Consider the following 19,122-nt stretch of genomic DNA (forward strand, 5'->3'; position numbering starts at 1 on the left):
GCGTCCAGAGTGTTATTTTCAAAGAAATTCACTTATCTGGATTTATCTGGAGTCCATAAATCATATCCGACGCCCCATGAGGAAAGTCCTCTTACAGTTATAAACCAGAGTGATGATCGTGATGTTGATAACGACAATGAACAAATTATAATAAGATTCAATTACGATTGCAAAGGGTTTCTTTTTTGTCAAAAGACCAACGAAAATATTGGATCGTGAAAACATTGCAAACATAAGGAAATAAAGTCAAATTCTTTCACTTCCATACTGATCGGCGCAAGTCATCAGTGGACTTTTATGATATCCAAGGAATAACTTCTCCTCATCTTGTCAAAAGAAATTTTCCCCATTTTGCCTGGGTATTTCTTTCTTTTTTTAATTTCGTCTATGATATTTTCCTTTATTGTTGTAAAGGATCTTTTTTTTCTTTACGTAAGGGGATTTCATGCCATTTTGTCCAAGAATATCGCACCCTTTTTGTACAAGGAAATTTTTCTGATTTTGAACGGAGATATTTTCGACTGTTTTGTCAACACAAAGATCTTTTCTTCAAGTGCAAAGAGCATTCATCTCCAGGGGCATTTATCGATCACCTGGAACAGCAAATCATTCTGGCATTTCTAGCCATCGCATGACATACTTGCGCATGATTGGACGTGACCACATCAGCGTATATCTTAAGCTACTTTCCTGGCATCATTTTATGATGCCTTGATTTTCGACCGTTTCATAATCAAGAAGAAAACAACTCTGAATTGCCCGGAAAAGAATAGAGTAGATTTTCCTCAGCTAATTTTAGCTACAGCTGCCTTTGTCATGAGTTGGTTAGCACAAGTTGCTATTACCCTGCTGCATGTTAGCATTACATAGCCTTCCAGCGTTGGTGAATCGCATCTTCTCACAACTACCAGCTTACCAACACGAAGAATCTTGAGTCCTTTTTGTTATGCTCCTCTTCATACTTCTGATCCTAGCTCCATTGTCTTCCCTTTTTGGGTCAGTTTCACTCTTTGTTGCTTTATATAGGTACGTATTTTTGGAAACATCTCTCCATAGGACTAAACGACGATGAATGTATCCAGCTTCCCTGGCCTCTTCGTCGAGTGTATATCTATATGACCCCATTCGTTCATGATACAGTTAGGAGATGCCCAAGTTTACACGTCAGCAGATTCAGGCTCCCAAGCAAGTCTCCTTCATCCTTGTTCCCAAAGCAGAACGATGGTTAAATAGGATGAGCCAGTTTTGATTAAACGTGAGATATTTTCGAAGGATTAGATGAAATAGGTTGCTGAAGCTATAATGAAGAGACTTCATTATAGCCAGGTGAGGATGTTCCCTCAAAGGCCCAGTCCTTTGTTCTTAATGCTACCTCGCTCGCTAACGCGGGAAATGGCGGAGAGTGAGAAAGAAAGAAAGAATATATATATATATATATATATATATATATATATATATATATATATATATATATATATATATATAGTAAATGACACCAAAGGCGTTGAAAAGATCTAGATTTGTCGAGGTATGAGAATAATCAGTTCCCCCTTTATGCACCCCATTAATCCTCCCGCACGGGGAGAACCGCGACGCGTTCGACCCCGACTTGGAGCCCCTGAAGACTTACACAAAGCCACTGACAGCAGGTGCCACGATGGAGCCCTGACCTATTTCCAGCTCGAACGAATCTGCGTTACCGCATCTTCACCCCGTTCGAAACCAAGTGAAACCTACAATGAGAAAGTCAAATACGGTTCCATTTTCCACTCAGCTGGGGAATAGCTGGGGATGGGAGGAGGTGGGGAGTGAGTGGGGTTGTTCAGACGGCTACACTGTTCGCCATGCCCCCTTTTTTTTAAGGGTCGGACAAGGGAGTAGCAGGAACGATGAGTCTGGGTTATCACCGAACAAATATGATCCAGCGTCCCACACGACAATTATTCGAACGGTTTAGTGTTTCTCTTGTACGTTGCTGGTTGCGGCCGTACTAAGCATCTGTGCCACTTACGTAGACGAGTCTACAAAAAAAAAAATCGAAGGGCAAAAATGAGAGATGATATTGCGCTCTGTAGAAGCCATCCAAATCGCTGAATAAGGACGGAATGATCCGCGGAAGGCGCCAGAACTTCCATGCATCGCCGGGCTGCCTACAGGGCTATAGTAAAGAATGTAAAAAAGGTCAGGAATGAAAGGCTTGCTGCCTGCCATTGTGCCGATACGACAACTGGAGCTGCGTCACTCTGAGTGGAACTTGAATACTGAAGATAGCGCAGAAAACGACACACAATAACGAAAGAACTTGATAGAACATATGATATTTAAAAGAAAGAAAATCATAACTATGATTTGCACTGACAGTAACAGTGAATATATATATATATATATATATATATATATATATATATATATATATATATATATATATATATATATACACCAATTGGGTGAAAGGCGTGCAAGGAATAGAGTGAATTGGAACGATGTGGTATACCGGGATCGACGTGCTGTCAATGGATTGAACCAGGGCATGTGAAGCGTCTGGGGTAAATCATGGAAAGTTGTGCGGGGCCTGGATGTGGAAAGGGAGCTGTGGTTTCCGTGCATTATTACATAACAGCTGGAGACTGAGTGTGAACGAATGGGGCCTTTGTTGTCTTTTCCTAGCGCTACCTCGCACAAATGAGGGGGGAGGGGGTTGTTATTCCATGTGTGGCGAGGTGGCGATGGGAATGAATAAAGGCAGATAGTATGAATTATGTACATGTGTATATATGTATATGTCTGTGTGTATATATATGTATACATTGTGATGTATATGCATGTATATTTGCGTGTGTAGACGTGGATGTATATGCATGTGTATGTGGGTGGGTTGGGCCATTCTTTCGTCTGTTTCCTGGCGCTACCTCGCTAACGCAGGAGACAGCGACAAAGCAAAATATAATATACATATAAATATATACCAATTGGTCGGTAAATGGGGATCTGGCTGAAACTGAGATAGGTGTGTGTGTGTGTGTGTGTGTGTGTGTGTGTGTGCGTGTGTGTGTGTGTGTATGTGTGTGTGTGTGTGTGTGTGTGTGTCGAAGCAAAGAGATGGTACACATATACAACGTTAAGAGATGGGATTACACCATTGTAATACTTCAACCTTGTCACACTCAATGTATAATCACACACTTCAGCATTTCCCACAGCCATTCAGTTCATATCAGCTATTACTGGCTCTGATGATCGCTATCAGACTTCCCCATCAATGGGTAATAATGATACAATTTACGAAAGACACTCAATAATAATTATACTTACGAGAGTCAGGCTGATTGTGATATGGCAGGAGAGGTTCATACCCACATGAAACATTTTCAACATCAGGAAATTTACATCAACATAGGAACATTCACAATATGTATGAATTTACACCAACGCAAGGAGATTTCAATGCGTCGAGAAAGCAATCCATGTATTGTGTGTGTGTGTGTGTGTGTGTGTGCTGCACTGTTATTGACTACCCCGTGAACACGGGGTGAGGGTTCAATACCCATGGTCCCCCCCCCCACCTCCTGAACTTTATTTACTTGTGAAGTTCTGCAGTCAGGCATGGCGTAGCGCGTAGCGTTCACCGGAGGAAAATATACCCGTTAAGTCACGTCGCTTGCGCGTTGCCTAGTGCCGTCACGGGTGAGGTGTGGAATGGATGCTAGCAACCGACGCGTATGTGAGCAAAAGACAGCCACCTGGATTAGGGAAGGGAGCTCGACAGCCACTGCAGTGCCCGGTGGCTATGCCAACGCCTCGTTCCCTTCCCGATGACCAGGCGGTCCTTGGCTGCCTACCTGTGTATGTGTGTGTGTGTGTGTGTGTTTGTGTGTGTGCTTGTGTCAAAATGAAGAACCTTCTTCTGGAAGCATGGGAATCTATTGTTTGGAGAGAGAGAGAGAGAGAGAGAGAGAGAGAGAGAGAGAGAGAGAGAGAGAGAGAGAGAGAGAGAGAGAGAGAGAAAGGGAGATCTAGCATCACCAAGAGTAGAAAGTACTTCAAAAGGTGACCCGGTTTTTATCAACTGGGTCAACAAAAGCTTCGCTGACACCTTATCAGGAGAGTGACGCGCCGCTGTGTATTAGCCTACGACCGAGTACAGATGTACTTGGACCTCCTGCATTCCTCCTCTGTGTCTGTACTGAAGCCCAAATGCCAATTCCCCCCTCCCTCACCCCCATCATCATCAGATCCATAGTGTATTGTGCAAAAGGTCAAGCTGGTGTAGTTTTTTTTTTTTACCCGGTAGCTCTCTTGAACTCCTCCTCTGGGTAAACCTTTACACTTACATACTGGACCAGTCGAGAGAGAGAGAGAGAGAGAGAGAGAGAGAGAGAGAGAGAGAGAGAGAGAGAGAGAGAGAGAGAGAGACAGAATAACCGTATCACCGCATATAATCAAACTTTTGGGAGGGGGGGAGGTTGGGGGGGGGGGATCAGTTTCACGCGAAGACCAGGGGACAGTCACAGACCCATCAGCCACCTGCGGCAGAAACAGGAGCCCACATCATTACCTCGACAACTCTAGTTTGGGACAGATGATCACGCCGAACACTAGATATTCCAAGGGGAGAGAGAGAGAGAGAGAGAGAGAGAGAGAGAGAGAGAGAGAGAGAGAGAGAGAGAGAGAGAGAGAGAGAATGATATGACAGGCCTTCTCTTCGTGAATGTTTTGTCTGTTCTCTCTCTCTCTCTCTCTCTCTCTCTCTCTCTCTCTCTCTCTCTCTCTCTCTCTCTCTCTCTAAATCTGCTTCTCTTTCTTTCAGTCCCTTCCCTTTTTTTTTTTTTTTTTTTGCGTTGACGGATTCTTAAACAAAGAACATTACACAATGGTTCGCTCCCGACCAATCTGGATCTTTCGGTTTTCAGTATCGAGTTTCTGGACGCCCAGTATCGCTATAGATTACGTGGAGGAACGTGCTACCGTTTGGGTTCATGACGAAAGGTGAATTTTCATTTAGTGATCAGTTCTATACAGGTGGTGTCAATTCTTCAGTGAAAGAGACTTGAATTAACTACAAGCAAAGGAGAATAATAAGATGTTAAACTATTTTCCACGTAGTATTTTACCATGTCTGGATACCCGTTAGGTCCATATGTCATGTAATTCACAAAGATCACATAATATATACGTCTCGAAAGCCATATACTTCTTTCTGTCTGTTCGTCTTTTTTTCCACCTGCCTGTCTGCGTCTGTCTGTCTCGTAATCTCTTCTCCTCTGTCGCCTGGGTTCAGTTGGTAAGCCACAACACCACCAACACAATATCTAGCACGGTTTCTTAACACCTTGCCTTTGGACACTTCCCCTTTCTTCGTTCGTTCCGACTTTTATCGAACTTTCTTATCCACCATCACTCTTTTGTTCTAATCTCCGTCTCCCGTCGTTTAAATCGCCTTATATTGTTCCCATAACAAAGGTATAGTTTTTTTCTTACAAATCTACGTACTTCCCAATCTCTTCTGTACCTTGGTAAACTAGTGTGATCCACGGATGTTTTAGTTCCTATCAATTCCATATTGCAGCCATCTTCCCCGTCTGACAACGTCTCCATTCACTCACCTCTTCCCCAAGTGGGTCACTTTCCCCATCATACCATATAAATCCACAGTTTTTTTTTTTCTTCTTCTTCTTCAGCGTTCCGTCTTCCGTATTCTACGGCGACGAGACAAGAAAGCAGGCCTCAGACCACCAGACAATGGAATTAGGTCCATAACTCTGGTGGCCACTGTTGTCAACGCCCTTCCCGCCCCTCCCTGAGCTTGGATATTGTCTATGAGGCCAGGCTCATAATGCGTATATATATATATATATATATATATATATATATATATATATATATATATATATATATATATGTGTGTGTGTGTGTGTGTGTGTGTGTGTGTGTGTGTGTGTGTGTGTGTGTACATTTCAACAATGGTATGAGGGAAAGGAGCTCATTTAGCCCAGATGTAAATCGAACCAGTGATCTTTCCAGTATTATGATTATAAATGGCGAATGTAATCTACGACAGTGTGAACCTCATCCCTAACTTTAAATTCATTTTGGGATCTAATTCTGACTTTCTTTTATGAAGATATACACCTTCAAATAGATCTCCGAATAGATGTTTTGTTTTGCTTTTATATGCAGTTGAATCTCACGGACCTAAGCCATCGATATAGTTTTTAATACCCTGATCGTAAATGGTAATTTGTTTATTGAAGACCGGTTTTTTTTTCATCAAAACTAACACGAGATTCATTTCATGGTCTCAAAATTTCAGTTGCAATTAAAGAGATTCAGATCCTCAGTTCGACGGTACAATCCACCTGTGTATGCAGATGACCCACACAATGACAGGACTCGGGGACCTACAGCCTGAAGGTTCCTTTGGCAACGTTGTCGTCGAGCCAGGCCGCAAATACCACCACCCGCCGGTAGCTGGTACCATCATTGTTCTGGTGGGTGATCCCGATGGTATCTTACAAGTTCCAGCATCCGTCTCCGTGGCGGCATCTCTTGATGCGCGGCCGACGTAGCTCCTTGGGAATGAGGCTTCCACAACGCCACACGGTCGGGAGGGAGGTAGACGCGTCCAGGGAATGTGACATATGTGGCACAGAGTTCCTCCCTCGGGGCACCGGATTCCTAATGCTGTATAGTGGTTCACGGTCAGTGGAGTTTATAGAGGGGTGGTGGTTTGTTATCCTTCGTGTAGGACCAAGTTTAACTCCCTGAGCAAGACAGTACGACACCCGCGGATGTGATTGGCCTGGTATTTTAGCCTGACCCTTGAAAGGTAGGGTTAAAATGCCCAGGCCATTCATGCCCAAGGGTCGTATCGTTGTGGTCAAGGGTCTTCCCGTCTTGAAGGGTCGCACCGTCGTGCTGAAGCGGTTAAAGTTATCACCAAGGTAAGTGTATATAAAAAAAAATGTCTTCTTTCTTCTTCAAATTGCTTTCTCTTACCGCAGTACGTTATATAGAGGCTAGAGAGGTTCTGGCTTCCATTTTGTTCTTAAGATTTGCTAGGCCTTAGCCTGATACCGGCCCTTATCTTTAGAAGGCCACATTCCACTTTCCCCTTTCTCGATTTTGAATGCTATTAACTCAAGGTTTATTCTACGCGAACGTAGCTATGAAGCTCTCCACGTATGTTTGTATTCTATTTCCAGTCCTGGCTCTTTTTCTCTTCATTCCAGCAACAATCGCCGACTCAGATCAAACCTCCCAACTCTTGAATACCATCTGTTTACTTCCGACCATATCATCGTCCCTGAACTTCTAACGTCCAAGGATGCATCCCTTCATCATATACCACAAATGTAGACGTTACCGTACGCAGTAGTGTCTGAGCGATGTAGCGTCATTCAGCCAGAGGTGGTGACAGGAGAACCTTACGTAGTGATACGACCTGAAGGAGAAATATTCGGGATCCTCCAACCCATATGTGAGGACAGACACTTCCTATACTTCGTGAACTACCTGGACTTTAACTGTGGTGGGTGGAATGGTGATGTAGGTAGTGTCTTTGATTCCCACAGGTTGAAACCCTACAACTTAGTTACATTTTGAACTTACTAAACATTTAGAACATTCTCAAGGTCTATGACTACATAAAGGTGTCCAAGATACAGAATTTGGCTCATGTCTTCCATAGGTTAGTGCCGCGTCACTCAAGTGGAGAGACCACAGAGTAGAGAAATGTGTGAAGTTGGTTGCAAGTTATTAACCCAATTCTGCCATGAATTAGGGACTATGGATGCTTCTGTCAAGACGATCTCGCACGAAACCACCTCACTTTATATGCCTTCTCTTCGCCAGTCATTACGTTCCGTTTATCAGGTCCATTCACTTTCGACCTTGTCTATCTTGTGGTAGGACATGTTCCACTGAACCGATTGAGAATGGAGGGTTATCATCTATCCTAAGTTCGAATCGGCACTCGTGTCTGTCTTTCTGGCAAGTAAGTGGTAGGCAGCCACCGACCGACCAGGGAGGTGTATTACCGGTACTCCCCGCCTGGGTATCGGGAGGGTTAATGACGGCTGCGCAGTGAGCCAGTGCTTCAGTAGCTGTCATATTTCACTCCTTTAAACTAGGTAGTTGTCTTATGGTTTTGTCTCTCACACGACGGTACTTGACAGCAAAGTACTTTTTTTTTCATTTTCCAGTGATATAAACCATTCTGAGCATTACGTCTCCTGTTCACGGAGAAGTAATCATCGTCAGTGCTATTTTGGCCCCGTCTCTTCCCTTACCTGCTCTGAGATTCGACACAACGGTGTCTCGAGTCGTATGAGGAAAGTCCATCGATATCCTATGTATAATCATGCCATTAGAGACGATTCCATCACGCATCATCCGGGATAACCTAACACCGACTGTGAGAGAGAGACCCCGGGCTGCGGTTAGTTGTTCTTTTGGATTTATGGAAGATTCAAGAGATGAGGAAATGTCTCAGCAGGTATCTTGCATGACCAGGCTTCAGGTATCTGTTTTCTATTGAGTGGTGTAAGAGATTACTCAAAAGGGAAAACTAAATAGCATATGATACATTCTCAAGTCCAAGATATTAGACGAGAAGAGAAGCCGAGGCCATGAATTATGGTTATTGGAGACATTCGAACCTAATACCGCGGCGGTTCGAGGGTAGACAGATGGTCGAGGGATGGATGACCCAGGTGGCTGATTGTCCAAGGGTGGACGGCTCGTTCAGATGGTGACGTTGTAGGGGAAGACGCAGTTCAGGGAAGATGGTTTTGTTGGAGTTACTTGAAAGGGAAGTGCTTCGATGAATGGTGGTTCTTGGGCAGGCAGTTCAAAAGTGATTCAAGGACTGGTGGTTCATTTGGTTCAGGTGTACGTGGTTCACGGGCAGGTGATTGTGTAGGCGATTCACGAAGAGATGATTCAGATGTAGGTGGTTCACGAGCAGGTGGTATGAGGAGAGGCGATCCATGAAGAGAGAGTTCAGGTGAAGGTGATGAAGGTGATTCACGGAGAAGTGGATCAGAGATAGCTGTGATAGCCGTAAAGCGGAGATCATCTTGGGTAGGACAGATCCCTACGTTCTTTCTTCAACCAAACCTGTACCTCCTCAATCATCGTCCCATTGTTCTTCCTCTGATGTTTGTTGTGTGAGGGACAGAGCACATCTGGTTAATTCTTCCTTTTTACTGAATCTCACCCTGACCTCACCTCTGCTTGCAGTAATTGCTGAGCCAAGTCTGCGAACACCCACTGAGCTCTGGATAATCTCCCTATTTTGTTTCTCAAATGCACATCATCCTCGCCTCCATTACTGACCCAACCATTGCAGTCTCACTACATTTGCTTTACTGTTCTGTTCCTGCCAAATTTAGGATCAGGTCCCCTTGTTGCTGTCCTCCTCACGTCGTTTGATGCACCAAGGTTCTCCTTGAATCTGTGGGCAGTAAACTAAGCAAGATGGAACACGTCAGCACAATCATCACATCTTTCAGGTCTCTTCTCTACATCCTTCGTAGACCCAAGACACCTGGACACCTTCGCCTCAACTCGAACACTTTCACAACCTTCGTTCTTCCCACACTCGCTTATGTCTTCCCTTCCAAGTCTTCATCCTTATCCTCCACACAACAAAGGCCACTAGGAAATATGCAGAAATGGGCATACAAGATTTTCTTCGGTCCATCTCATGCCCGCTGTTAAGAGGCGCCCTACACAATGGTCCTCCGGGCTCTCTCCATCCATAACCAAGACCTCACCCGACAGTTCGTAAAAGAACCGGCTACATCAATCTTGTCATCTTCAGCTCCTACTACCCGTGATCCTTCGTCTCCGAGCTGTAGATCGCCACAACGACCGCATCGATCCTATTCGAGCTTGTGCAAACCGCTACAGGGACAGCCCCGTCCTTACTCATACGAACATCACGCGTGCCATCCCAACATCTCTTGAAAAGACTTTATGTTTCCACTGAATCGTTTCAGTCTTTCGCTGCAGTTCATTTCATAATCCTTTTTCACCGCTGTCATCATCACAAGGACTATTAAAAAAATGCCAAGGTTCTACATCAATATCTAAGAGCCGCGAAACAAAATGCCAAGGTTCCACACCAATATAAAAATACCGCGAAATCTATATTCCATATCGAGAGGCAGCTGAAGGACAGGTGCCTGACGATAGCGCTCCCAATGTTGTTAGATAACGATTGTGTGAAACTCTATCCTCCATGCTGGGACGGAGGCTCCCCAGTGCTGTTTACCCTTGGACACGACAGTGTGACCCTTTGGTATGATGTCTGTGATTCTAACCCAACCCTTAGGGATTAGCACTAAGCCCATACCCTCATATCCAGGGATGGCACCATCGTGCTGAAGGATCGCACCGTCATGCTTAGAGATATTATCATGATCAAAGCTGTTATAGTCGCGCTCTAGAATTGTCCCATAGTGCTCATGAATCGTACCGTCGTGCTCAAGAATCGTACCGTCGTGCTCAAGAGTCGTACCATCGTGTAGGAGAAATGCGTCAGTAGTTGAGTGTGTGAAAGATGCAATGTGAGGAAGCGTGAGAGCTGTGCGTGTAGGAGAAATGACTGGCTGTCTGAAAGGGAAGAGTGGAGAACAAGTGAAGGAAAGATGAAGAATGTATGTAGTTTGTTTGTATAAGATGTGTGTGTGTGCGTGTGTGCGTCTGTGTGTGTGTGTGTGTGTGTGTGTGTGTAAGTGTGTGCTAGATGTACGTGTATAGGAAAGGCATCCGTCAAGAAAGGAGAGTCTGTGATCCATGTATTTCAGTGCTTTATGGCATTGGGAAATACAAAGACCCTAGTTTTATAAATAAGTGTATTATGTATGAGACGAGTGTGGCTGCCCTGGGGTGTGAATGAAAATAGTCCACTACATTATCGTGTCAATGTCATGATGTTATCGAGAGATGACAGATATAAGGCACGAGCTGAGTAAGACGAGATTCAAAGTAAGATAATCCGTAGCCATCTCGAGGTAACGGGAAAAAACCCAGCATGAAATTAAGATGCAAGAGATAAAGCTAAAAGAGAAAGATAAGCGTAGATAAGGTGAGGGTGTGTGTGTGTGTGTGTGTGTGTGTGTCGTCAACAACGGCCTGCTTTGTGGTCAATCTACGCTTACCACACGGCTCAGTTTACATGGGCCTCAGATGGAGTGTGGTTCACAGACGTGTAGTCTCTCTTCATAACTAATCTCTCACGATGTATAATGTGATGTATTAATGAGATACATATCATCGCATAGAAATTGCACGATTGATATTCACCCTCTCAAGAATATCTTTCTTTTTTTTTTTTTGAAATACGGACGATTTTTCATTTACTGACGCGTTTTCTGAAAAATTATTTTTTTTCTTTGAGAATACTGCATATATAGTAGAGTATATAGGGAAGATGGAGTGTTTAGAGTAAGTAATATGTATAGAAAAAGAAAGAGACTAAATGCTAACCACATGATCCAAATTCAAAATATTCTTGACCCCGTAATTATTTGCCAACACTCTTTTTGTGTCTATCTCTCAACCCTGAAGTTTAAAGATTTATGACAAAATTCCTAAATCGTGATCCATGTAGAGCAAGGGTAGTGCACCTGACAGTAATAGATTCTTCAGTGACCAGTTTGTCTAAAATGATTGGCTGTCAGTGTAGAGTGGTGGCAGCACTGTAGTTTCAGATGAGGAAGGTATCACAACACCGTAAGTATACTGGAAGACGTTGGTACAGGAGGGGCATCTAAGGAGACGTTCTGGGAGTCGTCAGTATACAGACGGAAGTTAGTGGGGTCGGAATCTACACAGTATTGGAATCGGTGTTCAGCCATGAGTTGTATGAGATTTAGTCTCAACGCAGAAGTTCTTGGAGTCGGTATCGAATTTTCCAAGCAGATATGCTTGGAGTTATATGCTCCACGCTGAAACTAAGTCAGTCGACAGTGGCTACGTGGGCTTTCAGCTCTGTCCAACCAGAGTGAACAGGGTTCGAGGCTTGGGGCTATTGTTACGTTCGTCTCGCTGCTTGGCCGCGTGTGTGTGTGTGTGTGAAGTTGTCTATGTTGTAGAGACAGTGTCCAGTCCTGTTGGCTGTGTGCCTTACCAGCTCTCACATCATCAGTGATTTCCCTGGGGAATCTTAATTTCTTGAGCATTATGGAAGGATCGTCGAGTATGATGGTACGACCCTCTCAGGACGGCGTTACGACTCTGGGGTATGATGGTACGACCCTCTCAGAACGGCGTTACGACTCTGGGGTATGATAGTACGACCCTCTCAGGACGGCGTTACGTCTCTGGGGTATGATGGTACGACCCTCTCAGAACGGCGTTACGACTCTGGGGTATGATGGTACGACCCTCTCAAGACGGCGTTACGACTCTGGGGTATGATGGTACGACCCTCTCAGGACGGCGTTACGTCTTTGGGGTATGATGGTACGACCCTTCAGCACGACGTTACGACTTTGGGGTATGATGGTACGACCCTCTCAGGACGGCGTTACGACTCTGGGGTATGATGGTACGACCCTTCAGCACGACGTTACGACTCTGGGGTATGATAGTACGACCCTCTCAAGACGGCGTTACGTCTTTGGGGTATGATGGTACGACCCTCTCAAGACGGCGTTACGCGTCTCTGGGGTATGATGGTACGACCCTTCAGCACGACGTTACGACTCTGGGGTATGATAGTACGACCCTCTCAAGACGGCGTTACGTCTTTGGGGTATGATGGTACGACCCTCTCAAGACGGCGTTACGTCTCTGGGGTATGATGGTACGACCCTTCAGCACGACGTTACGACTCTGGGGTATGATTGTACGGCCCTTTCAAGAGACGTTACGACTCTGGGTATGATTGTGCGACCCCTTCAGGACGACTTTACGACTATGGAGTATGATAGCTTAAACTTTGGCATGGGTCAGGTCATTATCAAATCATACATCTCAAGAACATTATCATTACCTTATGAATAAAGTATTAACTCGTCAAAGTTACATTTTATCATTACTGGCAATAACGATAAAAATGCACGCATGTTGAGAACTTTATAATTACTAATGCTGCTATCATTACTACTAATACTACTACTACTAACTACTACCACTACTACTACAACTACTACTACTACAACTATTACTACTTCTACAACTACTACTACTACTACTATTACTACTACTACTACTAATACTACTACTACAACTACTAATACCACTACTGCTACTAACTACTACATTACTTTTCCTGTCAATACAGAGAGGATGATATCTAAAGAAACAATTACAGACAAAGACATATATTTTCATATATTTTCACCTCATGTATTCTCAACTATAAAACTACTCCTCATAGTTTGTCACTGCGTATGTATGTGCGGTATGAAACTTCATAACCATATACATATATATATATATATATATATATATATATATATATATATATATATATATATATATATATATACATTTCAGTAAAGTATTTCTTATATCTGGAAGGAGTTTGAACTATAAACATATTGTAACAGATATCTACGTAAACTATGTAAAGCCTCATATCATGGGGATGAAATATAGATTAATAATAATGTCATGAAAAACAGCAAATATATCTATGAGAAGTTAAAAGAAACAACTGTATCTAAAATCACATTATAACCATGCTATAAAAGGACAGTTCGTGTCATATGCTACGAGTGGTTCTTGTTTGTAGTGCAAAAGGTAATTAATTTCTGGCGAATTTGGCTCATGGAAGTGGTGGGCTGAGAGTCTGGTTGGCTTGTTGCATGGGACGAGAATGTTGAGATCGACTTAACTTGGTTGATAAGTGACTCGCCTCCACGATCTTGGGTATGGGTGATGACCGAAGCTGGATGGTGGACAGTGAAATCTCGACACATACAGGTGGTGTTTTTCTGAGTGCGCTGGTCAAGTTATGTATGCAGTGTAGGAGTGTGAATGGGTAGAGAGAGAGAGAGGGGGGGGGAAGAGAGAGAGAGAGAGAGAGAGAGAGAGAGAGAGAGAGAGAGAGAGAGAGAGAGAGAGAGAGAGAGAGAGAGAGAGAGAGAGGAAGAGAGAGAGAGAGAGAGAGAGAGAGAGAGAGGAAGAGAGAGAGAGAGGGGGGGGCGGGAGAGGAAGAGAGAGAGAGAGAGAGAGAGAGAGAGAGAGAGAGAGAGAGAGAGAGAGAGAGAGAGAGAGAGGGGGGGGGGGGAGGGGAGAGGAAGAGAGAGAGAGAGAGAGAGAGAGAGAGAGAGAGAGAGAGAGAGAGAGAGAGAGAGAGAGCAGGTGTTGATCATAGTGTGATAATGCAAAAGATGTATTTTTATGGGTCATACTTCAAGGTCAGTACTGTGTCTGCGGTCTGTAAACGGATTGTTGCGGTGTACCAGTATTATGAGTCCTCCTCCTTCATGTCTTTGTGGTCTGTCTTGTTTTAAGATATGTACTGTACTTCTAGGAGGGTAGTTCTAGGTGTTTATCTAGTTTCATACATGAAGGCTATGTGCATGTCGTGTTTCTCGAGTTGGATGAATATTTGTGAGTGTTCGTTTATGATGCCATCGACAATGAGTTTCAAAATGTTTCGTGTGGGATTTGGGTTCTAAAGTAATATGATTTGCTGAGTATCTTATGCTAAGTGCTTGTTGAAAGTTATACATTGGTGGTGTAAATTTGGGAGGATGCTCTTGGCGTATTTTCTTTTTGTCTGAGTGGTTGTTGGAAGTCTCGAGGTGTGAGTAATGTGTTAGGAATGGCAGTGATGTGCAGTTGGGGTGGTACCAGTGAAGGCAGCTAGATCATCTTATGGAGTAGTGCTTTCACGTGATGAGGGTTTGGCATTTGTGGACACATACACTCGGTTAGTCTAGGGTTAGGGTTTAACGTCACCAGCTGGAACTACTTAATCATATAAACCAAGGACCCCTTTTCCGTGACTCCTCCAGCTCCAAGGCTGGACTTCAATCATTAACAAGGAAATGGTGGACTGGTTTCGGATGAAGAATTCTTCAACGAGATTCTACTCCTTCCTGCCCACGGACAACTTTATCAAAAGTGACTTTCCACTCGCGACATAACGTCATGTAGGTGGAGGTCCGAGAAAACCCCCGTATTACCTATCACTTAAAGATTGTATGTACAGATTGGCTACAACTTATGAGTACTCAGAAAACAAATGCTACTACTTAAAAATAACTTATGTCACTTACTACAACAGCGCAAAGTAAGGCGAACAGGGAATGAGATTCAGCAGATGACGCTTTCTTTTTTTCTCTTCCTGGCTACGTATCTTCACAATCTGTGACGAAACGTAAGACAAGACATGTAATGTTTAAACACATCTGTGTAACCGCAATGTTAAACATATACATTCATCTATATACATATACTACCAGCCAACCAACCAATCATGATCGTATTTGGACCACACCTTCACAAACACGACCACCATCGCTTGAATTACGTTATTTGATCTTGGCTCACATGGTCCCCAACTTGACACATGGGGGATAAGTTCTTCTGTTATGTAATGTTAAATTTGTTGGTCGTCTTCTGTTGTCTCAAGTAGCACGACTGTACGACCTGTATGAGGAGAACGATCCTTGAGGGTCAGGTCGAAGTTTCAGGCCTAGGTATCACATCTACTTGTCGTACCCTCGTCATTAGGGGTCATACTGTCCAAAAACCTCGGTTACAGAAACTTATGTCATTATCAAAGACGATTATCTATTTCGACTTTATCTTCTAATTCTTTTTTCTTTTTTTTCAAAGTATCACAAATGCACAGACGTCTTTGCCACATCTTTGTCAGGTTGACAGCATTTTCGACAGCCATGGGTCAAGATGTAGGAAAACTTAAAAAATATAATAATGTGGAGAGGCGAAGAACTTCTTCATGCACTACTTAAAATCCATTTCTATTTTTCGAACTGGAATAAGAGACGAGATGAAGGGAAGCAACGCGTGTGATGCAGACTACTCACCGACGCGTGACGGGTTTCTAACACTGAGAACACTGGTTTTCTAACCTGTTTTCAATGTTCTTCGGGTAATTTTTTTCACGGGGTCACTGCAAGCTAAGAATTATCATCCCTTTCATTCATTTTACAGCAGCATTCATGGCATTAGTTTCTTTGCTTATATCTTCTAGAATATATGTATATGTACACAGTGTTGGAATGGATCACAATTTTGCGCGTGATCAAGTATATTCCTATGAGTCCACGGGGAAAAAGAACTTAAGGAACATATCGTGTTTCATTTTCCCCGTGGAATAAAAAGGAATGTACACAGTCTTTGAGAGTCTTTTTTGGTTAAAAAGTTATGAAATAAAAATGTCATCAATATTTCTATAGTTTTCTTTTCGCGCACTTCCTGAATATCTGTAAATCTGGATAAAAACGAGTACACTTTATGGCTGTGGTGCTAGCGTGTCTCTCCTACTTGCACGTGTAGATCTCGGCAGTACGCGAGCAGTTGTGGCAGTGCACGCGGCAACACCACACCACACGACACCTGCACGGTTCCTGCAGTACGACCACACTCGTGTCGTACCCTCGTCCACAACACAGACTTTCGCAGTTGCTCTTCTTACAGGAACGGTTCCCGGTACCTGGTCCGTACTTGCCCTTGCGACAGAAATTGGGCGAGTTGTCCAGGTAGACGAGTTGCGTCGGGTCGCCCAGGTATGACTTCCGAGGTCTCCTCCGGCCTGAGAGACGTCTCGAATTCTTACGTCGTTTTAGGCTTTTGGGTGACTGTCTACGCATGCGCTTGAGAAGATCCCGCGCAAAGCGTTTCCTGCTTTTTTTCCGCCAATAATCTTCCTGTGTTTGAGACTTTGCAGTTCCCATCCATCCTTCTCGGACGTAAACTGCTGGAGTCAGGTTCCTGTAGTTTCCTGGAAGACTTCGAATATATTTGATACTGCCACTGTAGTCTGCTGCTCGAGGAAATCTTTGCTTTCTCTTCTTCTTCGTCATTCGCATTCTGCCCATCTGACGGAACAAAGCGAAAACATTACCAAGTGGCTGACAAAACTGTAAAAAAAGATATACCTCTGGACACTAATTTGTAAATGACATATCACCAGGTTAAATCAGTTAAAAACACTGAAAAAAAAATATTAGATAACTGGTAGTTGGTTGATACGAAGAGGCTATTTCTTATGGCACATCGGGATATAAATGATAATCACTTAGATACGTATTTATCTAAGAGATCATACTTGGCCATAGATGATCAACTATAACTTCTCAGACAAGGATTAATATCGAATTAGGCTAATAATCACTTAATGAGGTGGTACTTCCCTGAACGGAAAAAGATGACCATAGAGAGACTAAGGCTTTTGGATATAATCCCGAACATCTTTAAATCATACCACATCAAGTAGTGAACATCAGAAACTCAACAACTAGTCATGTAGTCAAGTATCCTGTAGGAGTCTCGACCAACCGTCTTGTATGAACGAGATAGACGAGCTAGACAGTGTAAGGACCCACGAGCAACCTAACCCAACCTCAACAGTATGACTGGTAAACGTACAGTCTTATGTTATCTTGAGATTACATTCCCTTGGTTTGATACACTCGTGGAACGGTTAACTGGATTAATCACTCATACATTTTCCTCCTCTCAGGAAAATATCAGAACTTGAAGAAAGAAATTCTTTTCGAACTCTTCCTATTGGCCAGGATCAACCGTGTGTTTCACCTTCGTAAACAATCAGTCAAAATGAAGACCCCGCCCCGCCCCGCCCCGCCCCGCGTACCCGGGCTTCGTTGTTGGTCACGGCGAGAGAGGCGGTTTCATAGAGCTGCTTGATGACCATGGCTGCGGCGGCGAAGGAAGGAAGCTGGATCCAGCAGGTCTTCGTGGAACAGGAACCCGACACACCGTGGCATTTACACGTCTCCTTTGCCGTCTTCTCCACAGTCTGCAATAAGGCAAAGAAGTCTTCAGGCAAGAAGCTACCAGTATATGATTGAAATCAAAGTTGTTTTTTGAGGGCAAATGTTCAAGATTAGCTTGCCATCTACACGTGAAATATTGTAAGGATCTTCTAGTCAAGGAAATTCTTAGTCACTTTTGACGAAAGGTATTAAAGTGATTGATTACTGTGCAAACAGTTTTGACCGTTAAAGGACTAAGAGGTAGACAGCTGAAGCTTATGTCAGGTCTGGCAAGAGACAACGGAACAATATGACACAAGACTCTTGGATAAGCCAAAGGAAGTGTATTGTGGAAATAGAGCGTTCAGAACACGTGTGGCCATAAGCTTTTCATTTTTTTGGCCCTTTAGATCCGTGAAATAGGCAAGTTTGCACGGGATAGAACAAATTAGATCAATATGGTACAAAGGGAGCGACGTGCTGTTAATGGGCAGACCCCGAGAATATAAAGTGGTCAAGAGAAACTACATGAAAGGTTTAGGGATCTTGGCTGTGGATAGTAGGATGTAAAGAGTGCATGTGAACGAATGAGGACAGTCTCTTTGTCTATTCCTGGCGCTACCTATCTTACGTATATACATCAACCATCCCCACGTGGAGGTGCCTTACTATGATGCCAACACGAGCGTTGTGGATGTCGATCCGTGACTTGAAGTCCTGACCTCGAGGAGGACCAAGGACGGGGCGAAACTTCCTCTCCGGATGGCCCCCAGAGGAGGCCTTTCGCTTCGCCTTCGCTTGCCTCCCACCGATGAAGATCTTTGCTGCAAACCTGAGAGGATGAAACTTTAGCGCAGTGGTCACCAATACTGCAGAGAGGCATTAGTTTAAGATACGTTCTTGATGAGGTTATTATCTTACTTCCCCTTCAGCGCGACGGCACGACCTTTGAGTACGATGACACGACCTCTGAATACGACGGTACGAACTCAAGCACGACGGTAACGACCATCGGGTATGATGGTTTGGCTTGTTTTAACCTAACCCTTTATAGGTTGGGTTAAAGGTCAAGCCATGATACCCAAACGTGGCATCCTCGTCCGTAAGGTTCGTACCGTCGCAGTTAAAGGTCGTAAGGTTGTGCTCAAGCGTCGTAACATCGTGAGTGAGGACTATTGAAGGAAGTATCGAGAGG

The 19,122-nt window shown here is 43.8% G+C and overlaps 2 protein-coding genes across 5 annotated transcripts in view; both read right to left on the minus strand.

The window, feature by feature from the left end:
• The window catches only part of LOC139753791 (uncharacterized), a 41,539-nt gene extending 26,206 nt beyond the window's left edge, over positions 1-15,333 (minus strand). The window contains exon 1 of the mRNA XM_071670660.1: positions 15,243-15,333. The gene's annotated coding sequence lies outside the window, so the exon portion shown is untranslated. The remainder of the gene's footprint in view (positions 1-15,242) is intronic.
• Positions 15,047-19,122, minus strand: part of LOC139753802 (protein Wnt-9a-like) — a 99,726-nt gene continuing 95,650 nt past the window's right edge. For 3 of the 4 annotated variants that reach the window (XM_071670703.1, XM_071670682.1, XM_071670694.1), the window contains 3 exons: positions 18,597-18,759; positions 17,807-17,971; positions 15,294-17,030 (listed from right to left, as the gene is read on the minus strand). In XM_071670703.1, coding sequence (XP_071526804.1) covers positions 16,473-17,030; positions 17,807-17,971; positions 18,597-18,759 — 886 coding nt within the window. In that variant the 3' untranslated portion in view covers positions 15,294-16,472. Of the gene's footprint in view, positions 17,031-17,806; positions 17,972-18,596; positions 18,760-19,122 lie in introns of all 4 variants that reach the window. The other variant, XR_011713777.1, reaches the window with a different exon arrangement.

The sequence above is a fragment of the Panulirus ornatus genome, chromosome 2 (assembly GCF_036320965.1).
Source record: "Panulirus ornatus isolate Po-2019 chromosome 2, ASM3632096v1, whole genome shotgun sequence".
Classification (NCBI taxonomy): domain Eukaryota; kingdom Metazoa; phylum Arthropoda; class Malacostraca; order Decapoda; family Palinuridae; genus Panulirus; species Panulirus ornatus.